At 42.0% G+C, this 14,785-nt stretch overlaps 1 protein-coding gene across 1 annotated transcript in view; it reads right to left on the bottom strand.

The window, feature by feature from the left end:
- NOTCH3 (notch receptor 3) overlaps positions 1 to 14,785 on the bottom strand; it is a 64,457-nt gene that overhangs the window by 26,412 nt on the left and 23,260 nt on the right. The window contains exons 2-5 of the mRNA XM_075858790.1: positions 8,878 to 8,959; positions 1,017 to 1,159; positions 604 to 939; positions 387 to 509 (exon numbers count right to left, since the gene is read on the bottom strand). Coding sequence (XP_075714905.1) covers positions 387 to 509; positions 604 to 939; positions 1,017 to 1,159; positions 8,878 to 8,959 — 684 coding nt within the window. The remainder of the gene's footprint in view (positions 1 to 386; positions 510 to 603; positions 940 to 1,016; positions 1,160 to 8,877; positions 8,960 to 14,785) is intronic.

Here is a 14,785-nt window from a genome sequence, read left to right as displayed (position 1 = left end):
TGAAATTCTTGCAGCAGACGGTGGAGATTGCTAATCCAATAAATCGGATTTGAGGAAGTACTCTTTCGGGATACAATATCGCTAGTTGTAATTGGATGGATTCTCATGTCCACTTTCTACAAAAGGAAATTTTACCCTCAGATTGGATTAGTAATTCCTATGCTTGGTAGACCAAGGTAAAAAGATTAAACCTTTCATTAGGTCAGCATCAGAATATAAAGCAAGACTGCTCCATCCCACAATGTCACATACCGCACCATTTTTATTTCTAGCCGAGTAAGAATTATAGCTTTGTTCATCCTGATCCTCCTGGTTTATGAATACAATATCAGGGGGTGTAATGCGGCTGGTGACGGAAGATGTGGAGAAGACATATTGGTGCTCACCTGTCCACTCTGGAGGACACTGGCAGTTATAGGTGTTCACGCCATCTACACACGTGCCACCATTCATACATCTGTGGTCAGGACAGTCGTCCACATTTACCTCGCAGTTTGGTCCTTCAAATCCTGCAGGACAGAGAATGACGATAATAAAAGGCAACATTGGCCAAAGGTAATTGACTGCATTTATAGGAGCACAGGTTATGAACCATCTCCTTACCTGGTAGGCAGACACACTGGTACGTGAGGTCCCCAGTTGGTCGGCAGGTGCCTCCATTTTGGCATTGTGAAGGTGAACATGGCACATAGGGTACTTCACATATCTGTCCAGTAAAACTGATAGGGCAGCGGCAGCGAAAGGAACCAGCAGTGTTAATACATTGGCCTCCATTTTGACAAAGCCCAGGGGTTCGGCATTCATCAATATCCACTCTGCAGCTTCGGCCCTGGTATCCTGGGGGGCATGTACAGTTATATCGCCCATTCCAGTTTGTACAGCGAGCCCCGTTCTCACAAGGATTGGAGGCACAGGCATCAATAAGAGAGCAATCTTGCCCTTCGGAGAGTAAGAGTAGAGATTAGAAGAGGCATTGACTCCTACCAAGAAAAAGTGTCGAAATAAAAAAATCTTACCTCTGAAACCCTTGGGACAGCTACATTCATACTGTACAGTTCCTCCTTTGATGGAACTCTGGCAGGCGCCACCATTAACACAAGGCGTTGGCACACATGGATCTTTAAATTTGCAATATTCCCCTATCCAGCCACTCAAACATCTAGATAAAAAAAACAAACAAAAAAAAACTGAAATAAGTGACCCCTAATGTAGACTTGGCACAGATGCACATCAAATCGATAACCTTCAACCAATGCCAGGCTCCAGTACATGAGCTGGAATACCAGAGACGACCCATCTCTATTGAAATAAATGGGGCTGAGCGGCAATACCACACAACCTGCAGACTGGTGTGATGCAGTTTTTAGAAGTAAACCTGTTTTTCTAAAACATCTTTAAAAGAAGGTACCCATACACGTACGATAGCTGTCGCCTATTCATCCCAACTCAACCATCTACACTCAGAAGAGTGCGAATATTTCCTTCAATGGGGAAAAGGGAATAAGCGAATCATCTACCACAGGAACAAAGGATCGGGCATGTTGAAATTCAACATCCTCGATCCAACTTTCTACCGACATCTCCCAGGGAAAGTCGCGAGACCCTCATACACATTATTTCGACTGATCCCGCCAAAATAGACATTTCAGTCAACATTTTTCTAATGTAAAAAAACAGAGTACATTTATAAACAATTGATTGACTTATTTTATACGGAGTTTAAGTGACAACTCAGAACGCAAAACCCATAATTCTATCGATTTGCTGTTTCCAGAGAGCAGTGCATTGTGGGAGCTCAGATGACAGTAACTAAGTGAAAGTTAATCAATAAGGTCACGTGACTGACAGTGGAGTAGAGGAACTGCTGTCTGTTTCCAAGGGCAACCAGAAGAATTTTGAGAACTAGGTGTACGAATGGAGAAAATGGCATGAAATAAATGGAAAGCTGTACAAAAACCATATAGCAAAGTATTTATAAACCAATTAGGTAAACGTAAAATAGTTAGAGGATTTATAATTAAGGTCTTTTACTGGTGAAGTATTGGCTAGTAAGTGACAGGGCATCTCTTCAAGTTTCCAAGTCGCTTATGGAGTCAGGGGTTTCTTATCGCTAGCATAGTACATATAGAAATATATAAAGGTGCGTCCGTCTCCCTTCGGCTAGGGCTCCACAGTGATATTTGGTTACCCACGAGTCACAATAAAATTGTGTCATCTTCTGTGGCCTTGAGGCTCCCCTTAGGTCAGATTTATTGGGATCGTCATAAGTCGTCTGAAGTTTCTCATAGACAAAGTTTGAGGCTGCGGTAATTTTACCAAGACCCACGGATGACCAAAAGTAACTGAAGCCCTAGCACCTAAACGAGCTGCGGAAAATAATCAATGACTCCTGGCGAAAAAATTTTCTTCAAAGCTGGACCTGCCTCATGCACGCCAGCGACTAATGGTGGTTGTACGTCGTAGGTGATTCATTGAAAAAAAACACGACAGGCAGAGATCAATGACCAAAGGTGCACGATTTCAACCCGGCAGAGGTTAAAGAGATTATTTTCTGTAGAAACTTCTATGCTTAAAGCAAACAAAAAGTGAGCAAACCGGGAAATACTTGGAAAAAAAAAATAAAAAATTAAATAAAATACAGTGCGCAAATTCAGAAATGATAAACGTGTGAAAAAAGATAGATTTAAGTAAACAGGAAAGGACACGGAGGAAGGGGGGGGGGGCAGATTCAAGAACTAGACATGAAACAGCTGGGATGTGTTAACAGAGCGCGCAGTAACCCTTTCCAGGATAGAAGGCTTAGATAATATTTTATAGAGAAAACCCAGAAGGCCTATTGTTCTATGGATGCCAAAATAGCGTGCCAATAATGGAAAATGTTAACCGGTTGCTAAATATTGGCATTATTGCGAAGTCAATGTTTCCCCAAAAAAAAGTCATGTGAATTACAACATTGGAATTCTTGCGATTATCGGCCTCACAACTTTTCCCACATAAGGAAACATGGAAGTTGTACCCAACTCACAGGAAACTAAGTAGTTAAAAATTGAGCGACAATTCAATTGTTTTGACAATGGAAATTTAGGTAAGCCCGAAATTATAATCAGAATATTCAGCAATCTAAAAAGGTCAATCTTAATTTAAAATCATATATATAGAAAAACGGGCAAGAAAATGTTAACGAATAAAGACGACAGTTATGCAAGAATGTGCTGCAGCCCTTTTATAGGAGAAGAAACTTCTAATTAAAAACTAGAGAAACTGGGTAGAAGAACGCCAAGAAAAACATCTGCCAAAACCTCAAAAAGGGGAAAAAAGGACAAAGAACTCCCAGAATCCATTGCAAGCCTGGAAAATCGCTGAGATTGAGTTTCTTAAACTCATTGCCACCCCAGGCCTCTAACTCACGGGTGACTACAAGATCAAAAATACACAGCTACGGACTGGCAAGGACAGGTGGATATATTAATCCAGCTGAAAACCAGATGTTCCTGCTCTGTCCCGAATTCCCACGATCCCCCTGCCTTTCCCCCCTTCGTGAGACAGCTGGACTTGAGAATAATTGTACAAGAGGGGGATAAATATTTTAGTTTCACCCTGCTCTCTGCTTTTCCTTCTTTCCAAGAGACTACACACATCCGGAAAGACCAAAAAAAAACCATAAAAAAAACGTAATAAAGCATAAGTCATCTCAGCTGCCTTGAGACAGTGTCAGTGCCTAGGGCCAAGCATGGCATCATCATAGCTTAGTGTGGGCTGCTGAAACATGACCCAACTATGAAAGTCACTCCAAAAACAAAAAAAAGAAAATCTTGCCCAATAAAGGTATAAAAAGGCTGAAGGAACAAGATCGTAATAAACGGGGAAACGGGTGCGTCCTCCTATAGGAAGAAGCCGAAGTGGTATTACGGGACATAGGTGTCCTTATTCGTCTGGCATATAAGATGGGTTTATCTGCGCTGGCATGCGTACAGCACTCCGCCCCACGCTCTTGTTCTCCCGCACCAGTCAGCTACTAACCAGACCCGTTTAGCAAGTTCTGTCTGACGCTCGTTTCCCACGATATGCTGGTTTTTTTTTTCAGGCCGTCTTATACGGGTCTTTAAACGAAGATTTGTGTGTGAGCATTTGCAAACATTGACAGTGTTTTAAGATCATAGGGTCCTCGGCGAACGTAGACGTACAGACAAAAGGAACGGAACTCCTTAACATATAGATAGACATAAATGGGCCCTGCTCCCACGCTCCTTTCCATGTACGGTGTGGAAAAAACAACAATTGTGTCTGTAAGCGGTTAAGCCCATTGATCTCTAGAGTGCAGGGGCCATCAGCATTCGTGCCCCTTTGGCTTTTAACGAGGCTCTGTCACCACATTATAAGTGCCCTATCTCCTATATAAGATCGGCGCTATAATGTAGGTGACAGCAGTGCTTTTTATTTAGAAAAACGATCTATTTTAAACCACTTTATGAGCGATTTTTGGCTTTATGGTAAAGAGTTTCTTAATGTTCAAGTGGGCGTGTTTTTACTTTAGACCAAGTGGGCGTTGTACAGAGGAGTGTATGACGCTGACCAATCCGCGTCATGCACTCCTCTCCCTTCATTTACTCTGCACCTAGCGATATAGTTATATCGTTATGGGCAGCCACATACACAAACATTACTGCAGTGTCCTTATAATGAATATACATTACCTCCAGCCAGGACGTCGTGTGTATCTTGACACGTCTGTAGCGTCTCTGAGATTTACAGCAAGGCTAGCGTAATCTCGCGAGATTACAATGTAACCTGTCATTTCAAACTGGAATCTCACAGAAAAGATTCAGAAGTGTCAGGATTCTGAATAAACATCACGTCCTGGTAGTAATGTATATTCACGGTCAGGACACTGCAGTAATGTTAGTGTATGTGGCTGCACATAACGATATAACTATATCGCTAGTGCAGTGCAAATGAATGGAGACAAGTGCATGACGCTGATTGGTCAGCGTCATACACTCTTCTGTACAACGCCCACTTGGGCATTAAGAAACTCATTAGCATAAAGCTAAAAATCACTCATAAAGTGGTAAAAATAGATCATTCTTCTAAATAAAAAGCACTGCTGTCACCTACATTATAGCGCCGATCTCCTTATGTAGAAGATAGGGCACTTATAATGTGGTGACAGAGCCTCTTTAAGATAGGAGATCTCCAAATAATTATTGGTTGACAACCTTTCACACTAGACATCTGTTGTGGTCCCAGGTTATGGACCCTTCAAGGATGAGACGTTCTGATATATCAGGAGAGAAAAGTTTAAAAACAAAAACTCGAAGGCGAGCTTTTACGTTTTCCATAGACATTAGATGGAAATTGACGGAAATAGCGGAATTCGGTTGGGCAGATAGGTGACCAATACTCCAAACAATTTTTTGCTCATTGATTTCAAACATAACAGAAATTGGGTGCTGGATTTGTTAGACCATTTACCACCTGCAGAACCAGTTGTATGGTTTGACTGAACGCCCAATGTGGTCTGAAATTTTTTCTTTCTAATGAGGGGTGGCATAGTAGACCCAAAGTCCCCATCATTCACTGGGGTGCGACAGTTCCAAAGAGTGCCAAAAAAGGAGTTGCCTTTGCTATGACATGGTGTTCTGGAGTAATCAAGTGCTGCAACAACCTGGGCATTGCAGGTCATAAGAAGCCATCTAATTCTATATGCTAAAATCTGCAATCTGATAATCCAGAAATTCTGCCCAACAATCCAGAATATACGCAATATCTTGTGGCTCGTAGATAGATTATCTATTCAGACTAACATTTCAGCAATTCCAGACTACCAAAAGGATAAAAGGCAGCAACACTTAGGCCTAGCTCAATGCCGTTTTTTGTCGCAGTTCTTGACACGGAAACCACGCCAAAAAAAAACCAAAAACGGCCAAAATCGCTTCCCATAGATTTCAGTCGGAGGCAGAGATGTTTTTTTCACGCAAGTGGGAAAAAAAAAAAAAAGTGACATGCTCTCTTCCCCTGAAATCAATGAGGCACAGAAAGCCTTTTTCGCTGCACTTTTTTCCTGAAGGAATTTTGAGGCAGATTTTTCTGCCTGCAAAAAACTGTGTGAACATGGCCTTATGGTTCCAGAAAAGGTTAATCTGGTGATTCATTGTAGAAATTATATGGTGAAGAACACATGCCAGACATTGCTTAATGCAGCTTGTTTTACAGAGGTGGAGTCGTATTGTCAGGTCATGGATGACTATAGAGTACATTGTGCTAGTTCTGACTATTGTAGGAATACATGATACTGGAAGTTTGGGGGCCCTGGAAGATGGTCGCCATTTTGAGTTGGGTTTATAGACACCGTATAGCATAGATTTGCTTTACATGGATACCTTAGGACTCATTGCCAAACATTGGGCTATGGATGTCGGAATCCAATAGGCACACAACAGGGAAGTCGGGACTATAGCAGTCTGCAGGTAATAGAGTCCGCTCCTCTGGTTGCACGCCGCTGTATACCCGAAGAATACCCTCTCCACCTTCACAAAATCTTTCAGCCTTTGTTCACTGCACCTGTCAGGCACTCCCTGGTACTTAACTTTCCTCCCCGCGTGCACACACCCTGAGAATACAACCGGTTCTACTCCTTCTGCAGAGGTTTGCCCTGCGGTGTGCAAGAGACCCATCACTTGAAAACAAAAATACAGAGAACAATCGGCATCTGTGCCATCAACAGGGCCAACCGTCCCCTAGTACACCACCGTTATGCAGTATGTCAGACACAGCCAAGCACAGCACACGGTCATCCTCTTCATTATACAGCTACACATCATGTACACAAATCATACCTCCACCATCATCCTCCTATCAGTCTTTCATTCAATCTCTGCATTGTGCCTTTCCTCGGTTATGCCTCCTAACGTTTTATGAATAAATAGACAATTGGGTGTTACCAGTTTGGGGGGGGGGGGGTGCCTACACAGTGACAATGTCCAATTAGTGTTGACAATGCCTGACTGTAGGGACACACCCATTTAACAAGGAAAGTGTGAACACCCAGTTGTAATTTTTTCATACATTTCCAGGAGGAACAACAAAGGAATGGCAATGCAGAGCTTTAAGAAAAAAAAGCTCCCAGATTAGGACTTTATGGGGAATGTAAGTGTTTACTAAAACAGACGTGTCAGGAAAGGTGGCAAGCCTTCTTTAAAGGCTACAATTCTTCTCACTAAGCATATCCACTCATGTGATGAAGCAGATTTTATAATCTCTTGTCATTTTAACCTACTTCTCGGAGGTTCCTGCCCTAATACTAAACTGGTAGGAACACCCACTGAACGGAGCCCTAAGATCAAATAAGGGGACAAAAGGCAGAAGACCATGTGTGTAGTGCAGTGCACCCTTGAGGTTTCATAGGGTCCATGGTCACTTGCCTACAAATAAGTACGGTGAAGCACGTCTGGTGACCGAATAAACCAATAGGGATGTGCTGCTTGGCATTCAACATGTCCTTCCTTACAGCCCTCTGGATCAGATTTGTGGGGTGTTGAGGGGCAGACGTGATGGTTCAAGAGTTCTACATTTGTTAAAACCACTAGGAGTGGCATCTAAGGCCTCATGCACACGAACGTATTTTTTCCTGCCGTAAATACGGGTCCTTTGTCACACGTATTCGACCCGTATTCCACCCGTATTTACGGAACCGTTTTCTCTGCACTAATCGGCAGCCCCTTCTCTCTATCAGTGGTGGAAAGAGAGAAGGGGCAGCCCTTTCGGGCAGAGTTTCCGCAGCGATTGAAAGTAAAAAGTTCATACGTACCGTTGTCTTGGTGACGCGTCCCTCTTTTGACATCCAGTCCGACCTCCCTGGATGACGCGGCAGTCCATGTGACCGCTGCAGCCTGTGATTGGCCTGTGATTGGCTGCAGCGGTCACATGGGATGAAACGTCATCCTGGGAGGCCGGACTGGAGGAAGAAGCAGGTAAGTGAAGTTAATACTTTTAACTCCAGCGGTAGTCACTGTCCCGGGTGCTGAAAGAGTTACTGCCGATCAGTTAACTCTTTCAGCACCCTGGACAGTGACTATCCCCTGACGTCGCCTAGCAACGCTCCCGTAATTACAGGTGCACACACGTAGCCACCCGTAATTAAGGGAGCCCCATAGACTTCTATGGGCCTGTCCCTGCCGTTATTACGGCCTGAAATAGGACATGTTCTATATTTTTCAACGGCACGGGCACCTTCCTGTAAGCATACGGGGAGGTGCCCGTGGCCAATAGAAGTATATGGGCCCGTAATTACGGCTCGTTTTTACGTTCGTGTGCATGAGGCCTAAAAGGTTGACTAATTTAAACAGTCTGGGAGACAGATACCTATTAATACATGGTGCCATCTACTATTTATATCTACCCTTATATAAGGGCTTGTGCCAGCTGTATGATATCTTCTTGAAAGCAGGGCACACTGACGATCATCTAATCACTACGGGTCGAGCTGCTGAAATCTTTGATAATCAGCTGTGATTTCTAAAAGAACATGCCGCACATTTATGTAGGTTGTGTATAGGGCATTAAATTGCACCCATTCAAGTAAAAAAAAAACAAAAAAAAAAAAAACCACACACTTCTTACTAAGCGTGCCCTAAACCTTTAGACATCACCACTATAACCATAAACCCCTGTAAGTCATCCACTCTAATTTTGACTGTGGAAACTTAGACTTGATGGTGCAATCACAGTACTTGGGACACACGGCTAAAAGAACAGGATATGGGGTCCAGCACCCACTAGTCATCCGGGTAGGACTGATTTAGGTTTATGATACATAGTATAGCCTACTCCAGCTTTAGTAATTTCTAAACAAGTTTAATCGCCAATGTTACTACTTACATGCAGGAGGCTTCTCCATTAGAATACAATGTACATTTCGCTCCATTGAGACACGGCCTGTAGGTATCAAGACACTGGAAACCTGTAAATAACAATAGAAATTCAAATTTAGAATAAATCAGGAAAATTATTGTTACATACATACACCAAAAACACACACAGAAAAATAATTAAAAAAAAAGCAATAAAAAGATAATAAATAGATTGGATCTTGGGTAAATCTGCGCCCCTACGACACCATAAATTGGTTTTCGTGTATCTATCAATTATTGCTGCAAATAACTGATCCAATAGGCCCATTCTCAATTGACAAGCACTCCTTTCATCATGCCGGAAATCAACCAGAAATGTTTAAATTGGGTTTGTCAGACAGGCAGTAATGTGGTGATCACCATGTCTAAATAGACGCCTTCAGCCAGTCAAAATCATTAGCACCCCGTAAAAATAAAAAATAAAAAAAGGTAATTCACTCGCACAAAATTTTGCAATCATAATGATCGGATTCACAGAACCGGCTTAAAGCGAATGCCAACTTTTGAACACTTTTATTTTACAAAAATAGGTCCAAAATTTGTGCCGATTTAATTCTTAATATGTCTTTATAGCTTTTGGAGCTCGGATTCAGAGCTCTAAATTATAAATCCTGGCTGTCTGCAGCTACCACCAGAGTAAGCACAAGAGAAAGAAAGAGTCGGAAACTATCAATAAATGTAAATTTGCCAGATGGCATAGAAAAATATATATTTTATTGGACAATACAAGTAACACGATTAAAAATAGACTACAAATCAAAAAAGACTGTATATCTCCAAAAGTATGGGAGAGGAACATGGGTCATAGAGGTAAAACAATACAAACAGTTTATATCGGTGGTTGTTAGTTTATAACAGTGGTTCTAAACAATTTGCAAACGATAGATACAGAGAAAATGAGGGTTAATTATAACCGTACACAATACCGATACATATCAGCCAAGAGCGATTGGTCTAGTAACAGGCATGAAAAAGATAAGGAACCTAGTAGTTAGGCATAGAAAGTCTCAGTACGACAAAACCTGTTGTCTAAGTAGACATTAATGGACATAAGTGTTTAGCAACTAAACCTATCGCAAGCTTAAAGAAGTAAATGTATCAATCAATAGTCATATTGACTCCACTTCTGGGAGTCACCATATTCCTGGAACGATATGGGTCAGTACTAACGGTGTTTCTTTTGCAACCTTAAATATATGACTATTGATTGATACATTTACTTCTTTAAGCTTGCGATAGGTTTAGTTGCTAAACACTTATGTCCATTAATGTCTACTTAGACAACAGGTTTTGTCGTACTGAGACTTTCTATGCCTAACTACTAGGTTCCTTATCTTTTTCATGCCTGTTACTAGACCAATCGCTCTTGGCTGATATGTATCGGTATTGTGTACGGTTATAATTAACCCTCATTTTCTCTGTATCTATCGTTTGCAAATTGTTTAGAACCACTGTTATAAACTAACAACCACCGATATAAACTGTTTGTATTGTTTTACCTCTATGACCCATGTTCCTCTCCCATACTTTTGGAGATATACAGTCTTTTTTGATTTGTAGTCTATTTTTAATCGTGTTACTTGTATTGTCCAATAAAATATATATTTTTCTATGCCATCTGGCAAATTTACATTTATTGATAGTTTCCGACTCTTTCTTTCTCTTGTGCTTAATCTGATATTTGGAGTTTCTATCATTACTGGGGAGTCGAATAAATTTAACCGCACTTGCTGGTGACTTAACCCATAGACTGTATAGTCCCATGAGACATATGTTTGACAGCTACCACCAGAGGGAGCTTAATACATTGAACTGAAAAAAAAAAAAAAAAAGTCTGCCCAATGTCAGTAGGCATGAGAGTTTCAGGTCTGAAGACGCCTGGCTGATTATACTGGAGAAAATCCAAAAATTATATATTTAAAGTGACAGCATCTAAAAATACTCCAGCAGATCAAATACTAAATTTCACATGTTCTATTTGAGCTGAAACGTTGCCCTATATGCAATGTGTCTGGACAAACGGAAGAGCAAATTTTGGATGCTGTCACTCATCTCGCTTCCTTTTGAGTCAAGACTAAATGGGTTGTTCAGGATTAGAAAGACATGGCTGCTTTCTTCCAAAAACAGCAGCACATCTGTCCATGGATTGTCTGGTATTGCAGTTCAGCACCATTGAAATTAAACTAGTCCATCAACCTGGGACCAGTGTGGCGCTGTTTACGAGCAGAAAGCAGCCATGTTTTCCTAATCCTGGAAAAGCCCTTTAAAGGAGGTCAAAGGACCGCTGGTTAGGCTTCGCTCTGTATTTCCGTTGTTCTGCTTGGTCATAGGAAAAGAGCATGAAATTACAGAAAGCACCAGAGCTGTTGAATGACAGACACCATCGGCGCCCGATGCAGCCCATTCACTTTTAACGGTTCCGTCGGGTTTCTGGCATGGCGTCCGTCGTGTTACCTGACAAAACAGCTCAGCATGCGGTGCCTTTTTGACTAGAGCCCAACGCCTCATGCACACGACCGTTGTGCCACTCTAGCAGTTTTTGACGGCATTCCGATAGTAGTCACGGACTCATTCACTTTAGTGGGTGAATCAGGTCCGTGAAAAATTATCAGAGTCTCTGATCCGAGGAAAGATACGACATGCTCTATCTTTCCTTGGATCACTGACGGGACTCGGCCGGCGCACACAATTGTGTGCAGGAAGCGGAAGTCTTCATCAATTTCTGGATTTAGAATAGGAAAGAAGAACTAGATAAAAAAAAAAAGGCACGTGGAATCATCTTAAAATAAATTGTGTACCATTACAAATTTTATTAATGAAAAATATAGTTGCAACCTAGAAATTAGGAACTGGCGACATAAAATCTGCAGTGTAAACCTCTTCCCACCCACAATAACGATGACCAATATATTTTAAGTAGCTGTCAACACTAATAAAACTGCAGTGAGTCGTGCTGGGACAGGGTTAATGGGACAATACAGTAATCATTTTTTTTTCTGTTTTGTTTTGGGGTGGGGAACCGTGGGAATGTTACACCTCCTCGGATTATTTACGGGGATACAAAAATTACGGGTGGGGTTTGGTTTTGTGGTTTGTGTTAACCTGAAATCCTAGACACATACCTACTATTGAGACGGGACAAAGGCTGCGTCAAGCCTATTGTGATCCTATTAGATTGGGGTGGTGTTACTCTATCCATAGGTTTGTTTGACATAGGGTTGTGCTTTTAGGACTGGCCTCTAGCACAAGCCAAACAAAATCTTACTACATGGGACATCCAACACCACCCCCTGCTTAATAACAACGCGCCAGTAATACAATAAAATACAGTGCCACACGACGAGGCGGCGGCAAAGTAAATAACTTTACCACAAAATTTTGTAACATTAGGTGTCTTTTTTTTAAATAAAATTTTCCTAATTATTAATTTCCTATTCATATAAAAGCAAGATTATGTAAAAGCAAAAAAAATATATCAAAGAAAATTTTATAAGATGAGGTGCGTAGTGAAATTGTAAACGGAGAAAGCCAGGAAACTTGAAAAAGGGAGGAGGTATAAGTGTGAACATGTTTATGTGCATTGATGTATGACAAGAAGTTGCAGAGATAAATATAAGGCAGAGCTATATTCAAAGTGGTTTTCATGCATCCAAGAATATATACTGGCAGATCCTTTACCATCAAAGAAAATGACTATTTTTGGGACTATAAACCACATCGGGCTATAGGACACACTCACGTTTAGGCAATAGAAAAAAAGAAAAAATATTTCTTCCCAATTAAAAACTTCCCTGGTAGTCTAAGGTAGTGGAGGGGTAAATGTGACGAGTTCTAGTGGTCCAGGATAAAAGTTGGTTAATAATTGGTGGTCTAGACTAAAGGGTGTGAAAGTTTTTTTTTCTAGAATCCACAATTGTCACCTATCAACAGGATAGGTGATAATGGTCTGATCACTGGGGGCCTGAGCCAGCTGTTCCTCCTCACAGCTTGACAGCAGTGTGTAGGACATAGAATGGAGCGGCTGTTGAGCACGCGCACTGCTACTCCATCCAAAGTCTATGGGAATGATGGAAACAGCCAAGTACAGCGATTGTCTGTTTCAGTCAGTCCCTTAGACCAGCGGTCCCCAACCTTTTAAGCACCAAGGACCAGTTTCGCCACTGGGGGGTGTTAGGTTCAATTCACACGTTGAAAAAATTCTGCAGATTTTCCACAACAGAATTCGGTGCGGGAATCCGGAGCATAATACAGTAGCAGCAAAGTGGATGAGATAGAACAGATCTCATCCACGTGCTGCATAAATAGTGAGCGGAAGAACAGCTCAGAAATTGACCTACGGTGCAGAGTTTTATTCCGCAGCACGTCAATTGTATTTGTGTAAACGCTGCTTATTTGTTGCGGGTTTTCCCCATTAAATTCAATGGGAGGTAAAACCCACAACAAGGAGCAGTTGTTTCGTTTATTGTGGCGGAATCGCAACGTTACCATGCCACAAAAACGCAAGTCAGAAAAAAAACAAAAATAACAAAAAACAAAAACTTATACTTAGCCAGAAGTCTGTGTTCTTCCTCCAGGCCAGCCTCCTGGGATGACGTTTCATTCCATGTGAAAAGACATCCCAGGAGGCCAACCTGCTAACAGGCCGGCTAAATGCTCAGCAGTTTTCCCACAGCGGACATTCCGGCCCAAACACTGCACCACAGTTTGGTGCGGTTTTTCCCTGCGGCCACTGGGCGGATACAAGATACAGCAGCCCGGTACCAAATGACCCGATATTGGTCCGCAGCCCTGTGGTTGGGAATCACTGCCTTAGACAATAAATGGAGCTGCAGCGCGCATGCTCGACAGACGCTCGAATCAAAGTTCTCCTTGCTGCGGTCGAGCAGTGAGGAGGAACTGGGAGTTTGTAACCCCCGTTCTCTCAATCAGCAAGGATCCCAGCAGTGGGGCGCCCAGCGATCAGGCAAAGACCACACACCCAGTGGGTTCTGGGACAGCCCTTTTAATATTTTGTTCCTTTGTAAAGTAGGGTAAAATAATGAGGTTAATACCTGCTGGTCTATTTGTAGAGCGAGATAGAAAGAGAGTCTGGTCTCTGTGTTAAGGGGTCTATATTCGTTTTAAGGCCAGATTCACACGAGCATGTGCGTTTTGCGCGTGCAAAAACCGCGGCGTTTTGCGCGCACAAAAGTTCCATAAAAGCTCCGTGTGTCAGTAGCATATGATGTGTGGGTGCGTGATTTTCGCGCAGCCGCCATCATTATGACATTCTGTTTGTAGGTTTGCAAACAGAAAAGCACGTGGTGCTTTTTTGCTTTCATTCATAGTTTTGAATACTGTAGCGCGCGGCACACGGAAGTGCTTCCGTGTGCCATGCGCGGTTTTCACGCGCCCATTGACTTCAATGGGTGCGTGATGCGCGAAAAACGGGCAAATATAGGACGTCGTGAGTTTTACGCAGCGGACATACGCTGCGTGAAAATCACTGACAGTCTGAACGGCACAGACGTTGCACGGACGTATTATACGTTCGTCTGAATAAGTTCTAAGTGGGATGAACGGGACCATATGCACTTTTTGGAATTTAAATGCATAAATTCGGGTTGTGCCCTACATAAATAGGTAAGTTAGAAGGCTAAAATGTTGTATGAGTATGACTATACGGCACATGCTCACTTGCCACGCCAAGAACATTGATAGAGACCAAGCCAAAAATAAATAAATTTAAAAAAAAGTAAATAAAAAAAAAAAAAGTCAGGTGAAACTTGAAAAAAAAAAAACATGAAGAAAACAAAACCACAAGCATACTTTACGTAAAGGTGGGGGGGGGGGGGGGGGGAGAAATTCATTTTTTTTAATAATATATTTATAATTTT

Source organism: Rhinoderma darwinii, chromosome 3, assembly GCF_050947455.1.
Source record: "Rhinoderma darwinii isolate aRhiDar2 chromosome 3, aRhiDar2.hap1, whole genome shotgun sequence".
Taxonomy (NCBI): domain Eukaryota; kingdom Metazoa; phylum Chordata; class Amphibia; order Anura; family Rhinodermatidae; genus Rhinoderma; species Rhinoderma darwinii.
Note: the sequence above shows the minus strand (reverse complement) of the source record. Positions and strands in the feature narration are given on the sequence as shown.